Raw genomic sequence first — 15056 nt, 5'->3', positions numbered from 1 at the left:
CTCTTGGCCTTCCAGCAGTCACAAGATCAACTCATGACTTGATCTCAGTATACATAATGTATTGGAAGGGATGGGAGGTATTTAATTGTTGTGGGCACTTAGCAACCATTGTAGGTTAGGTCTGAAACGAGCATTTTTAAAATATATTTGAAATAACTTCCTGCGGTAGGAAATGACAACCTGCTGTTGATGTGGTGATCCGAGCTCCGTGCCTCCTGTTACTGGGGTCACAGAGCTAACTAAAACCAAACTCCTTCTAGGGGAAAACAAGGGGGTGGGTGTTAAATGTGTTTGATTACAGTAGGATAAAAATAATAGAGTCAAATGGGGTAAGTAGTGAACCTGGAGTCCTGCTGTGGAGGAGCAGCAGATGTCCATAAACAGTTCCTGGGTATATCTAATCCCCAGTTTTCACGAGAACATAGCAAGTAGCAGCTATTAAAAATCCAGACAGTAAAAAGGCTGCAGATTGAGTTTGGCTTAGGAGGAAAGGTTGTTTCCAGCTGCAGGGTCACTCAGGTACTGCTCTGCAGCAGCCTGACGTTCCTCATGGCCTGCCTGGGCAGGGCCCAGTTCTCCTGAGGCTTCATTCAGGTGACCTGGCTGCAGCTCCAGTCACTGGTCAGTGTTTGGGGTGGGATTTTTTTTGCTGTTTGTAAAACTCTTCTGATGAGGAGACCTTTTGTCTCCTGCGGTCATGGAAAACGTGTTCACATGCTACCTCAGCGTGTCAGGCACCAGACATGTCCAAACTCATCCTGTTAACTGGACACTGAAGCCAGGAGTACTGCTGTAATAGACCTAAATGTGTGTTTGCATAAATAAAATAACTTTTCAAAGGTTATTAAATAGGATCTCGGTGCACAAAGGTGTTAATGCTTGCAAGGGAGTTAGTGAAGACCAAGCATAACCACATGGACTTGTTTGGTGTCAGATTTTTGCAGTGGTCAGTCTTGATGACCATTGGGTAGAGCCTTCATTTCCATTCCTGTCCCCATGTCTCTGCACAGCCTGGGGATTGCTGTCTCAGAAGAAATGTTACACTCAGACCCAGCTCAACAGCACTGCTAATCCTGTGGTTAGCAAAATCTAGATAGCTTCTTGTGTTAGGTTTCTGCTGTTTATCTTTCCTCCCTGATGAGGTATGGGATATATATTGCAGTGAGGGGGAACATGCAGGAAAGCCTGGCAGCAGGACAGCAGGAGGGACAGTGTTTGTTGAGCAGAGACTATGAAGGGCAGCCGACTAAAATATCCTCCAAAGAGGCTGAGAAATAACTTACAAACAGAAGCTCAGACTGGTAGGTGATTACATCAAGATCACCATACTTAAATGAAATTATCTGTCTGTTTGCTGACTTGTGCTTTTTAAACTCGAACACCAGAGAGACCTGTGAATGCCTGGACTGAGTCTCACAGAGAAGGGAGAACTGTGTGAAAATGTTGTTTAAACATAAACCTGCTCTACAGAGCATTCAAATGACCTGACAAGTCTGCACTCGACAGCACCATCATGGACTGAGGAGCTTTCTGCTTTGGGAATTAGCAGATCTGCTTAAAACTTTTGTCCAAAAGAGGGGAAGAGCGATCAGAGTGCAGAAAGAGAGTTCCTGTGTGCTCTGCAGTCATCCTTGGAAGGTGCTTGAAGTGGCATTTCCTGTCAAACTCTTTTGTGTTAATGCAAAAGAGGAATGGTTTGTTTTCCCAATGAGTAAAGTACTTGGGTATAGTGAACACAGATCTGATTTCTATAAATATTTCTATCCATTATTAAAAACCCCAGCAGTTAATGCTGCCAATACCTGAAGCTGAACAAATGGGTGAAACCAGCTTGGCTTCTGCAATATTTTTTCTCACACCCAAGCCCTGCTGTGGGGGAAGCCCAGGGAGGGTCTCTGTGTCCAGCTGTAGCATTGACCATTCGTGCAGTTCATGGGTGAGATCCCCAAAGCCCTGACACAGATCCAGGTTCTTGTTCTGGAGTCCCTGATCCAGCCAGTCCCTGTCACTCTTGGCTAATGGAATTAAGACAGTGCTGCATAAGCAGATGTCCTGAACAATCTATTTATTACATTTATTACCTTCATAGCTATGTTCTGACATTTTTATTAGGCTGTCTGGAGGCTGAGGAGCTAAACTGTCCTGCACATCTCTCCTGTCCTCAGACATGCTGCTGCCACACTGAATACACTCTTAATGGAGCATCTGTGTTAACGAGCTCTTTGCAGCATCCGGAGGTTGTTAAAATTTACCTAAAATGCACATGTATTGAGCTGTGAGTTGTGTTTACACCCGCTGAGGTATTGACATTCAGGTTTTGTGTGCTCTGTGCCAAGGTTGCAAGGATTCAGCATCTTTGTTTTGCTGACAAATGACATCTCCGGGGCCCAGAGCAGCAGCAGTGCTGCAGCTGCATTGGATTTGCTGTCTGATCTGCCGCTTGCTTTTTGGGTTTTATGTTTTAAATGGTGCCTCTATTTCCACACCATCATGATTTTGCCACTTCTGTGTGCCTTGAAACAGCTCTGGTTGCTGAAATGCAGCATTTGGGGCTTCTCAGTAACTGCTGCATATAAAATTGGGTGAGCTGTATTGCCTAGCAAGGCTGCCAGGGACTTCAGAGGGATTCTTTGAACTTTTATGGTCTGCAGTGGTTCAAACTAAAGTCCATTTGTTCAGGTAAAGCTGAGGATCCTGTCGTTCCCTTCACGTGCCACAGAAAGTCATTACATCCTGCCTGAAATCTGGGGCTTGTTACCTGAAAATGTTCTCAGAAAGTGCTTGTCCTCCCCTCTTCTAGTGGAGGCAAGAGTGTGGTGTTAAATTATAATTTAAAAAGAAAAAAAAAACCCACACCTTTTGCAGCACAAGTATGGTTACCTTCTAGTTTGTTTTTTGTAGTCAAAATAGTTCCTTCCAGGAGTGAACTGGGAAGGAAAGCAAATCAGATTATTGCCATGATAACAGTTGGATGTGCCAAGTTGCCTCAAGGTCTCAAGCTGTGAGTAAATACCTTTGTTTTAGGAGCAGAAGACCACAGTCTGATGCAGGAGCTGGTGGTTTATAGAGGTATAAAGTTGTTTTTCAAAGAGTAAATGGAATAGGTGCATGTGCTTCCTTCTACAGGGCAGCAGCTCAATAAACTGTAAGCCAACCTGTTTGATTTTTAAACTGAGACCCGTTGTAAAATGTGTGTTAGTCCCTGCAAGAAATGGGGGTGATCGTGTGGTACTGAATTGAGTGCACTTCCAGAGGCTCTTTCACGCTGCACACTGAGATGTGAGGATCTGCAGCAGGCTGTGACTTTTGGAGGTGTCATCACCATTTGGTGCTCCTGGGGCAGGCTCCTGCCACTCCTGGTTATCCTTAAAACCTATCTGGTGTTACAAGAGACACTTCCAAAAGCCGTGTGCCAGAGTTCTGGCAACTAAACCTTGCTTGTGCTGCCTTTGCTTGCTGCTGCAGCTGCCAAACATTTACTCTGTTGGTACTTGAACAGAGCTGGGTGTGCAAGACAGTTTGTTAACTCTAGATTTTGAGTAAGAAGGGGCTGTGTGTGTGCTGTACAGGAAAACGTGTGTTTATCCATGCTGGAGATTACTAAGCTCTTGTAGTATGAACCTTATCTTTAGAATGTGTTTCCTGAATTCATCTTTCTGTCTTTCCTTTCAGTGACAGCTCAGCCTCTCTCTGGCATTTACTGCAGCTGCTTGGGGAGAGTGTAATGCTGAGATAAAGAACAGTTCTGGTCATCTGCCAGCTCTGCTGACCACCAGAAAAAGTTCTGTGGGCCACAATTCAATACAGTGGCCTTCACTTTTGAATGTCAGCTCTTTTATCACCGAACTGTGAGCAAAGGTATTGAGCTGGCAGTAAAATTTGGGTTTATTAGATTAAGAACAGGTATCTGCAGGGCTGGTTCACTGCAAGGTCTGTGTTTGTGGTTGCAACGTGTTCAGTCCAGTCTGATGACATACCTGTGGATCACAGCAGTGTGTGAGATGATTTCAGGTGTGATCTTCAGGCTGAAGGATCAAGCAGAGTAATATTGCTTTGCCAAATTACCAGGTAAACACAGGGAACTCGCTCAAAATCTGAATGCTTATGAAAAGTGGTTTTGAATTTGTCATTCTAAGTGTGTGAAGAGAGGAGAATGAGGAACAGCAAGGACAAGCTGGGCAGTAAAAGGAATGAAGGTGGGTCAGATCCTTCAGCTACCAAAAGGGTCTAGAGTCCAGAACAGCTGCTCCCATGCACTTGTGCTCCTTCAGAGCGTCACAGAGGAGGCGCTGACCAGGAGGTGCCTTAAGGATTCCATACATGCTTCTGTCTCCAGCTGAGCATGAACCAGGTGCTGTAAGCTAAAGGAATAGAAAGGGAAACTCTGAAATTCCCTTTCCTGGTGAGACACCTTCACAAGATTTCAACGTTAAACGTGAATCTTCAGAGGTTTCAGCATTTCTTGGATTTCAGACACTTAAATGTATTTTGATAATCTGAGCCCAAGTTTCTGGACTCGTTGCCGTTCAGCTAGTTGGTGTCTTTGCATCAAAAACATTCCTTTTGAAAACTGGGTGAGTGGATGGTTGGGCAGTTGGGAGGATTTAGATCTTTCTTTTCCACAGGTCACTGAAATAATGCATTACCTACACTGGTGTTGCTTGTTGAGAGCAGACATTGCTGCTTGTGTCCCTTTTCCTGCTCTGGTCCCTTCAGTCATCTTTGCTTCAGGCTCTGTAAAAATGGTGTAATTGAGCATTGGCCTCTCTGTGTCAGACCCTGTAAGATTTAATGATAAGTAAACTATACAGTGATTGGTTGTGAGGCTGGTGAGGGGAGGGTTTAATGAACTGATAATATTGCAAAATAGGTGTTGAATTCTCAGCTAGGCAGCCTAATCATTGATCATGATGGGCAGCTGACCAAAGGGCTTTAAAAGCAGGGGTTTGTTCTTTCATTGATGCTTATCTCCCTACCCCTGTACTTGTCTGATTTCTTTGCTCATGAACTGGAAACAGAAATACTCTTTGACAGCTTAAATAACCAAATTTAGAATGTGGCTTCCTGTTCTGACTGGTTCTTCAGGATTAAAGTACAGTTTTGCGTGCTTTCCCTGTTCCTGCCTCCCCCCACCCTTTTTTTTTTTTTTTTTTTCTTTTCTTTTTCATTTTGTTTTAACTAGATATGGGCTTCTTTATAATTACTTGGTTAAGTTCCCCTGGCTGTGTGTAATCCAGCTGGTGTATGTAAGCCCTGCCTTGGTGGGTGGCATGTCTGTTAATCACTGGGAGAGCTTTGTGTCTGTGCTGTACTCTATCTCGTTCTGCCCTGCGTGCATTGGCTTGTTTATGATCCCTGCTACTGAAATCACTTCATGTTTTCCTGATAAATTGGGCTGCAGAACACAGGACCCATGCTAAAACCATCCAGAAGGCTTCTGACAGATCAACTTCTCCTCCAAGGTGCGGAGGCAGCAGCAGGAGATGAGTGCAGGATGTGCTGCTCTCTGCGACTTGGTCTCTACCTATTTACAGGTTTGCTGCACTAATTTAAGGCTCTTCCCAAATAAATCATCTATTTGGACGCTTAATCCACTCAGACTCATCTGTCAACTCTGTTCAGTGCTTAAAGCCACGTCCTCAACAGTAAAAGAATGACTTAACTGACTTCCCACCAAAAATGGAGGGTCATCAGGTCCTTTGACCCTCAAAGAACTCAGTGTGGCAGCAAATTTTTCAAGGCTACCCCTTAGGACCCTTTTCCCTGAGGAAAATGATGATGAAATCATCCCTGAGAGCTGATGCAGAGACAGCTGCCTTTGTGGACAAAGACTGAGCGTAGCTGCCGGTGAGAAAACACAAAGGACTTGGCCCCACCTCTGCACACGGAAATGAACTTGCTACCTCTGCTCCCCGGCGGTGCCTGTGCAAGACTCCCGTGCTTGGCTGTGGGCAGGGACGTGTTGTTTTCGAAATTCGGTGGCTTTTCATAAATCTCACCGGAAACAGCTGTTGAACAGTACAGAACAAACTTTCCACATGTGCAGTAAAGGTGGCTGAGCAGGCACGGCCGTGGCACAGTGCTCGGCAGGGAGAGGATGTGCTGGGGCTGAGGGGGAGTTTGTTTGTCTAACACAGCAGCTTCACGAGTTTTTTTCATAATCCCCTGAAAACATGCAAAGGGTTCTGCATTGCCTTATCTGTGATACTGATAATAATGATTGAGGGCAAAATTCCTATGTGTGACAGCTTCCCACTGTCCCCTTTACCTTGAACATGACCAGTGTTACAGCTATAGTACTTTGCATATTTGTAAGGAACAGAACATTCCTTGCTGTTGCAGAGTACCTGGACTTCAGTCTAAACAGACCTAATAATACCAACCCTTCACACCCACTGGAATTAGAAAGACTATGACATATATTGTGTTTGTTAGGGTCCTTCAAAAAGAGAGAACTGAGGGGACCAGTGAAAATCTCACTGGTAGGTGTACTCTAAAATGAAAAGAGGTCATCAGGTCCCCCCTTAGTGTAGACTAAAAATTGAAGATGTCTAATAAGACAATCATGCTCCAGATTAAATCGTGTTAACACATGCACAGACCCTCAGGAAGCCCCTGTGGGATAGGAGTGGGTGGAACACGATGACACCCACACCTTTGTGTGGTCTGACAAGAAGCAGCAGTTCAGCCTGAAGCTGTTGATCTTGGATGGAAACAGAAGCTTGATGAATGCCCTGTTTGCATGTGGACTATGTGCACTGACAGGACTGGGTGTCCAGCTCTGAGCATGCCTCCTGCAAGTGTCAAACCTGGGCATGCCAAGCCTGACTGGAGCACTTCATGGTGACCTGTGCACCGAGCCCTGGGCTGGACAGGGAAAACCCCATTAGCAAGTGCTGGTCCTGTGTAGGACACAGAATTACTCTTACAGCACTGCAAGATCAAAAACTGCTAAAATGCACCAGGAAAGTGAAACAGCTGAAGGTGCTGTGCAAGCTGCTGTGACTGTGTAGTTTTGCAGTGCAGACACTGGTGAAAATGATGCCTGTATGAATAAACAATATGTTGTCAGCCTTGTCTGCCAGACCGAACTCAACAAGTCAAAATGAGAGATTTGTGCATGCATGTTTTCCTTCCAGCCCCTGAAACTTCTCCTCAGAGGCAGCTCTAGTAGCATTTCCTCTGCTCCCTCCTCCTGAAGTGCCTCACACATCCCTCACAGTTTTATTTTCCATTGTGGTTTCATAACTGGTTCTAGCTGCTGCCTTAGTGTAGCAAAGATTTGGGGATGGGTGTTTTTATGGTTATGTATATAACTCCAATTTATTAGTTTGTGTGGTGTTCAAAGGTTAAATGGGATCCTGCTGTCCCACAGGTTTGTGGTGTCGCCGTGCCTTGCAGGGTTTGCTGCCTGCTCCCCTGGGCCCCGATGATCCTGTGGCCTCTGGGGAGTGTAAAACGCTGAGAAGAATTCAGACAAGCAGTGCCCTTTTCCCTGCAGCAAAGTATCATTTTGTGCACTGGGCTGGGCAGCACTTGAGACCCCAGACAGGCGTATTTACATCTTGTCATGCAGTGATTAATGGCTCTGCTCACGTGCTCTTTTGCAGCACGGCGGTGATTTAGGCTGCTACCTGTCATCACTGCAATTTTGTGCACTTTAAATTCTTCATGTATTTGTCCCAGCAGAGTGCACCTGCTTCCAGCCAGGAGCAGTTTCTTGGCTGTCTTGTGACTTGCTGCCTGAACTCCATCTCATGCATCCCTTTCTTCCTGCCTGCTCCTTGTTCCTGCATGCTGAGACATCGATTTGCTGGGTCTAAACTTTTACTCATTTCTAAACACAGGAGCAACTTTGACAAAGAAATAGAGTTGTTCCCTAAGTCTGATATTAAAAGCAAAATATGAAAATAACAGTACTTAGTGCTGTTGTCTAGTTGACAGTGTGGTGATGGGTCAAAGATTTGACTTGATCTTGGAGGTCTTTTTCCAACCTTAATGATTCTCTGAGTCTCCACAAGTGGACAGTGGAAACTGAAATGCTAATCTCACTAACATATACCTGAAAGCAGTGCCACTCTCAGGCTGGGGTTTCAATCTTTATGACAAGAAACCCAAGTTCAAATAGCTTTTATTAGTGCAGATTTCAAGATCTGAACTTATCCGAGGATTTCCTATTTCTGTTCTCTAAAGGTTTGAAAAGAAAACAAATGGGATGTTTCTGTCATCACTTGGTTCCCTGGCATATGGAGGTGCAGTACATGATTGTATTAATCCAGGACTAATTCATTTACAAATCTATTATCCATATGTTATGAGTAGCTGCTTGTAGTTAATCACTGCCCTTGTTTTCAGCAGGTTTTAAGGGCTTGCCTCGTAATGGTGGTTATGTGTAAGAAATCTCACGTGTCTGGACAGTATCTAAGTACATTTAGTCTTGTACAATGCTTGAATAAAGCCCTTAAGTTATTAATTAGAATAGAGCAGAAGTTCTGGGCTTGTTTTTCAGTCTGTGAATGTGTGGTATGTGTTACTACTGAATATGAGGTTCTTGCCAGTCTCTTGACCTCTGGAAGGATTGAATTACCCTCCATTTCTTAATGTCCTGATTTTTCCATTGCTTCTTGCAACCAACTTCATTTCTGCCTAACAAAATGATTTTTCTTTTTTTGCATCGCAGCAAGCTGGCACTGCATTTCCTTTACAGCTGTGAGGCACCATTACCAGAGCTGCGCTCTGGGCTATATAGGATGACATTGCTTAAATTATTGCAACGAAACAATACCCTAGTAAAACTTTCAGAATCACAAATCCCACTGCTTTGCCCTTTTCCCTGCCCATCCCTGAAGTGGAGATGGTCAAGTCCTTTCAGACAAGTGTCTTCTTGCTCCTGTCAAGTCTCCTATCAAGACCTGAAGCAGCTGCCATCACACTGTGTTGGTTTTTTCAACCTCTCTGCTTCTCTGAAACTTTAAGTTAATAATTGGAACTAAAGCTGATGAAGCTTTTGGCTTCCCGCTCTTCTGCCAGATCACAGGGGCAGCTCTGCAGTTGATGCCTTGGTATTTTTTGCTCTTGAGTAGATGTCATTAACAAGTAGTTGTGTTTAAACTCACATCTTCCCCTGCCAGCTCACTTGTGCCTCCTTGCTGGGCATGTGCCACCTACGGCAGATGACTTAAGGCTGGTATATCGTGTTCCTCTGTGCTGGGGTGTCATGCATTCCTATGGGAAACACAAAACTGAGCTTGCTTCCAATCCAAGGCTCCTCGGTTGTTCGCCCGCGCTGCTGGCTGGGTGTGAGGGCTGGAGAATGCTGCTCTGCGATGGGCAGTGCAGGGTGGGACCGAGCTGACCCCGGCTCTCCCCAGTGGAAAACTGTATTAAGTTTCTCTCGCACTGTAACATCTGAATTCCCAGCAGCCAAACGACACGACTTTTGTTCTAAATAACTTCCTTTCTTGCTTTTCTCGAGGGGCGATGGAGCTAAAGATTAAACAGCGCTGAAAGGCAGCTGCTTCTCTTCTCCTTTGGCAGAAAGCAAGTTGTCGCGTCTCTGCATATGAAAGTTACTGCCAAGAACTCTTCCCCCCGTCTCCTGCAGGAGAGAAATTAAGGTCGTTTCCTAAGCACCCGAGTTGTCGCTGCCTGCCTTTTGCAAAACATCGTTTGATGTGCTGCATTAAACCCGGTTGCAGGGCGTGCAGCCTCGCTGGCCTAGATCTGAGCAGGGAAAAAGGGGAAATGAAAAGGGAAGGGAAAAGGAAAAACCGGGCGCACCCGCGCGCAGTACTGTGCGCCGTCCCTCGCTGCTGCCCGCCGGCGGAACCGGCAGCTGAACCCCGGTCCGTGAGCGGGGCGGACCGTCCGCCTGTCCCGGTTCTGCCTATCCCGTTCCGCGTGTCCTATCCCGCGTGTCCCGGTCCCGCCTGTCCCGGTTCTGCCTATCCCGTTCCGCGTGTCCTGTCCCGCGTGTCCCGGTTCTGCCTGTCCCGGTTCCGCCTGTCCCGATCCCGCTTGTCCCGATCCCACGTGTCCCGGTCCTGCCTATCCCGTCCCGCCTGTCCCGGTCCCGCCTGTCCCCTCTCCGCAGCCCCGCGCCGCCACGTGCGGGTGTGGGCGTGGTGTGGGCGGGGCTTGTCCTGGTCCCTCCCCCGGGCCGCGCCTGCGCGGCGGGGGCGGCGCGGCGGGCGCGGGGCAGAGCGGCGGTGCCGATGCCGCGGGGCAGGGCGGCCGCCGCGGTGGGGAGCGATGATCCCCTACTTCTCCGACAACGCCGTCATCTCCCAGGGCACCATCGCCCAGCTGTGAGTACCGGTACACACCGCCGAGACTCCCCTTCCCGATGCCGCTCCGCCTGCCCCGGCTCCCCGCGGCTCCCCCTGCCCGGGCGTGCGCTGCGCTCACTCCGCTGTCCCCTCTCTCCCCTCTCTCCTCGCCCGCTCCATTCCCCGTAGTTCGCTCCGCCGCCGATTGCCTCCGGGCAAACTTTCCCCTGCCCGGCACCGCAGTGTGGAAGTGCTGATAAGCACAGGCAGCGCCCGGCGGCTGCTGCTCCCTCACTGCTCACTTTCCTGATTTTTTTTTTCACTACAAGCACTCCGAGTCCCATCCGAGCGCTTCTCTCAGTGTTACACGGAGCTGCCCGGGCCGCTCGGGGCTGCGCTTCCTCCGCCGGAGCCCCGGTTCCCCGTGCGGTGTCCCCGCAGCCCAGGCTGGGCGCTGACAGCGGGGTACAGACCCCGGCCCCCGTACTGCGGCCGTCTTTCGGGCTTAAAGCAGAGATTAACCCCTTTATCTGATCGCTTGGCTTATCGCAAAGCGGCAGAGAGGGGCGGCGGGGCTGGAGTGCCCCAGGTGGGAGCCACAGGAGCAGGGCTGAGACATTGCACTCAGCACCTGCGGGTCACAAGGCAGAGACGTGAGCTGCTGCCAGTTGTTGAGTCCTGTCAGTCTTGGGCAGCTCTGAAGTGCAGAGTGTCTCCGTGTCCCAGACTAAGCCGCATGGAAAATCAGTCTCTCCAGCTGCACCCCCTCCTTTTGATATGCAGATACGAGTAATCATTTAATTTATAAACAATTATCAGCCACTGCCTGAGTCGTGGGGTTTGGCTGGAAGGATTAAGGAGGGAAGTGGCAGCTATGGGGTGGTAGATAAGGCGTTCATAGAGATAGTCGCTGTGGTCTAGCCGTGCTTGATACTTCTTTAAAGAAGCCAACAGACTGTTTTATCTCTGGAAACATCATGAAAGGGTTCCAGATAGTGGGATAAAGTGCTGGGTCCCACCTGGAACTGTGCTCTTGTCGCAAGAAGCTCCTGCTAGAACTGCAGCTGCCTTACGCTTACGAAGTCTTTAGTAGATACCGCTGCTTATGCTTCATATGGAAATGAGTCCCCGCACTCTGTGCCTTCTTTTGTGAGCGCTAGCAGTCACTGCTGCAGTTGGTAATCAGTTCAGTTAAATCTCTCTGAGCCTTTCATACTCAACCCAAAATGCTTGTAATTAGTATTTTTTTCTGCTCGCAGTGTTGCCTGTAAACATCAGGGCTTTCCCTGCGGTTGCTGATAATGTAGGTTTAGTACAGATGTACCTACATTGTTCTTCCAAAGCAGTGATGCAAACTGGATATGCCCTGGGCTTTGAGAAGTTGCAGTAATTCTGAAATTGTGGTGAAAACCCCAACATACTGTGGGCTGAAACATTTCCTTGGAACTCCGGATGATTTACCGAGCTAGAGTAGGTAGCCAGGTAACAATTTAAGTGCTTTTAAGGTGTTTGTTTTATCCGCTGCTCAAACACTTAACCCGCGGTTGGAGACTATACAGAAAGGGATCAAAAGAAAGGGGAAGTGCTGCTGGTCTCTGCTCCCTCCGTCACATGGATCCCTGCAGCGAAGTGCCTCGTGGTGGTTTAAAGGGCCACTTGGTTGGAAGGACCACCCTTTCCTTTTCTGGGGAGAGAGATAAGAGAGTTATCAGAGTGGAGCTTACACTGTCCTTTGCCTCCTGTGAGGGAAGATTAATAAGCATGAGAATGACAGAGCTTTTGGCCCACGCAGAAGAGTTCTCACAGGGCTGAGGGCTGGATTAATATTTTGCTAGTGTTCTCAATCAGGATGGTGCTGCAGCTCTCGAGCTGGCCTGTGAAGGCTAGTATTTAAAGTTTGTTCTCCTAATTACAAGTTCACAAAGACTGATTAATATTGAATGTCCTTATTTCATCATGGGCAAGACCTAAAAATCCAGATTTAGTTGTTTGCTATGCTAAAAATGTGGTCTCTGTGGAATGGGAAGGGCAGTGGTGACCCAAACATTATCAGAAACTTCTGTTTCAGTGTATTCTTTAGTAGATGTATTTGGCTGATCAGCTCTGACTTTCAGAGATCAGCAGAAATTACTCTTGTGTTGACGCTTTTAGTCAATAATGTAGTCAGCTGGTCTGGGTCTAATTCATTTCAGGTTCACAAGGATTCAAATAATGTCCGGGAGACTTGTGTTTATCAAAATGCTCAGAATTTATAGTTGTAACTTGTTCCAGAAAGTCTTGCTACTCTCACTGAACCCAGGGGGAATTCTGCTGATTTACTAGTTTATTTGTGTGTAGGATTCAAAATTTACTTTGGTCTACTAAAACTCCAAGGCAGCTGATAGAAAAGATAGAAAGAAAAAAGCAAAGTTTCAGATAGGCTGCAAATATCAAAGAATTTTTAATGAGGAACCTGAAGGAATTGCCATGGATCAGTTCTTCCTGCCTACAGTCGCTTCCTTTGCCTCTGGCTAAGTTTTAGTTATTCAGTTCATTGCTGGTGTCCCTAAAGTGGCTTTTCCAAGTTTCTCTGATAATGCCAGATTCTTCTGTCACCCGGGTTTTCTCCATCTCAGTGACAAAGCAGGATGACCCAGCTATCAGGGCGCTCACTTGGGGTGTGAGAAAACCCAGCTCTTGCTTTCACTGTGCCACATCCTTCCTGTGTGAGTCTTATCAGGCCATGTTCAGCAGGGCTGGAAGGTGCAGAGATGTGCTCAGAACCTGAGGATTGACCACCTCCCTTTGGTGCCCACATGCCTTTGGCGTTTTGAAGTCTTTTTTGTTGTGTTTAAATACTTCTGACTCTGCCTTGGCTTCCTTTCTGCCAGGCAGCAGTGGGAGCCCTCCCTGAGCACAGCTGAGCACATGTTGAAGCACTCCTGCCCTGTTTACTCCTTCATCCTCCAACACTCTGGAGCCAGATGGATCTAAAAGCACAGACACACTCACTGCTTTCCATGGTTCTTGTGCTTGCCTCATACAAGTCTATTTTCTATTATAAGATGTTAACTCATAGTTTTAATATGTATGTTAAACTTTGAGGGGGAATAAAGAAGGAGCAGGAGTAGAAACTTTCTCCACAGCATTGTGAGTTTATGGTGGAGCTCTTAGCGGAAAAAAATAAACCCAAGAAATTAAACTGAATTTTCAGCAATAGGTAAGACACAAAATCTCCTTTCAGACATGGCTTAGCAGCCTGTTGCTCTCTCCTGTAATCAGTTTTCTTCTAAGTGACAACCCTTGTGTGCAGAGTGTGAAGAAACAGCACTTCACAGTGTCAGAGGAAGTTCTGAGGCTGCGCAGGTAATTACAAACTGTACAGTAAACGTCAGCACCGGGTAATTCAGGCTCATTGTGTTGCCACCTCCGTGCTTCAACCTGTCTTTGTGCCCGGCCTGCTTGGCCCTTTGTCCTCCCCCACCCCTTTTCCTCTGTCATGCTGCCATGGCCTTTACAGTGGGAATTTTCGTGACCACCTAATCTTGAATTGTGCCAAGTGCCAAGTCAGGAACTTGGATAGGTGTGTGGCTGCTGTTGCCATTCTTCAGAGAGCTGCTTATTTATTTATTTCTTGTATGGGAAGCCTTACAGCCTTTTTATCTCCTTACAATGTTATTGCTGCCAAAACCCTTGACCGTTCAGCAATTACACCGCAATCCTCTGAGCAGCATGTTATTGGAAATCTTTAATTGCTTCTGTGCCATTGTGAAGGACTGTAGCTTTGTGAGTGTTTTACCAGTGTGCTGAGAGTCAATGATATTTAAGAGCTGAGGAGGAGATGCTTGTAAATTCCTGCAAAAAGCCTGGAAGATCAGCAGAGTAATTCCAGTTACCACTGTCAACTTTGGTTAAAGTTGCCTTATGAGCTGAGGGTTGCTCTGGTTGGAAGTGCTTGAAATACAGAATGCAGCTGATCAGCCCTTCGTGTCCTGTAGAGCCTGGGAGGATCGGGGCAGACTGCAGCAGTTGTTTTCTCCATTCAAGTGTGCATTGTGTGCTCTGGGTTTGTTCTGCTGCAGAAGACAGCCTTGTGCTCCATCAGGGATGTGATGGGAATGTGCAGGCAGGGGAACCTGACCCCTTACCCTTCCTGCCCACCCCTCCACGCAGCTGAGCTCACCCTGCACAGTGGATGGGCTTCCTGTTGACAGAGCAGAGTTGTCAGGGATTTCTCATCTTTTTTATTTTTTTGCTGCTTGTGATAGAATAAATGTGATGCTTAAGAGGCCTCTTACTACCCATTGATTACTAAAAACTATTCAAATAGGTTGTGATATTTGGGTAAGAGTCGTATGGTCTGTGCGGAGTTGATCATTAACTAAGCCAGGGCTGTATTGTTCATAACTACTTTTCCTGTTTGGCTTTTCATTTTACTCCCCTGGAAGCTGTGAGTAGTTGTCTCACCGATCCTTCCTGGTAAGGGCTGGAAGAGAGACAGAGATGGTTATCAGACATCAAATCAAAACCTGAACCACAAACCAGTGTTTCAAGGACAAACCCCCCACGCCACCACCCTTTTTGAGCAATATGTTTTAGTTAGGAAGCCCACGCTGCTGGGCTGCCAAATTAATGTTTTAAAAGGATTTCAGTGGTAGAGTTGACTCTTGAGATTGTGTTGTCTTGAAACATCTGCAGATGTTCCTGTCTCTGGAAATGCTTGGGATTTTTCTAAAGACCACAAAGCAGAAGGACCCCGGTGAGATTATCAGCAGAAAAAAACCCTTTTGGGGCCAGTTAATAGCTGGC

At 46.9% G+C, this 15056-nt stretch overlaps 1 protein-coding gene across 4 annotated transcripts in view; it reads left to right on the top strand.

Annotated features, from left to right (window-relative positions):
* SSH2 (slingshot protein phosphatase 2) overlaps nt 1-15056 on the top strand; it is a 90489-nt gene that overhangs the window by 29190 nt on the left and 46243 nt on the right. Inside the window, exon 1 of one of the 4 annotated variants that reach the window (XM_063402687.1) lies at nt 10150-10307. The exons of the other annotated variants lie outside the window; for them this stretch is intronic. Within the exon in view, the coding sequence (XP_063258757.1) occupies nt 10252-10307 (56 nt within the window). The 5' untranslated portion in view covers nt 10150-10251. Of the gene's footprint in view, nt 1-10149; nt 10308-15056 lie in introns of those variants that run through there. 4 annotated transcript variants of the gene reach the window in all.

The sequence above is a fragment of the Prinia subflava genome, chromosome 8 (assembly GCF_021018805.1).
Source record: "Prinia subflava isolate CZ2003 ecotype Zambia chromosome 8, Cam_Psub_1.2, whole genome shotgun sequence".
NCBI lineage: Eukaryota > Metazoa > Chordata > Aves > Passeriformes > Cisticolidae > Prinia > Prinia subflava.
The sequence above is the reverse complement of the archived record's forward strand: the minus strand, read 5'-3'. Positions and strand labels throughout refer to the sequence as shown.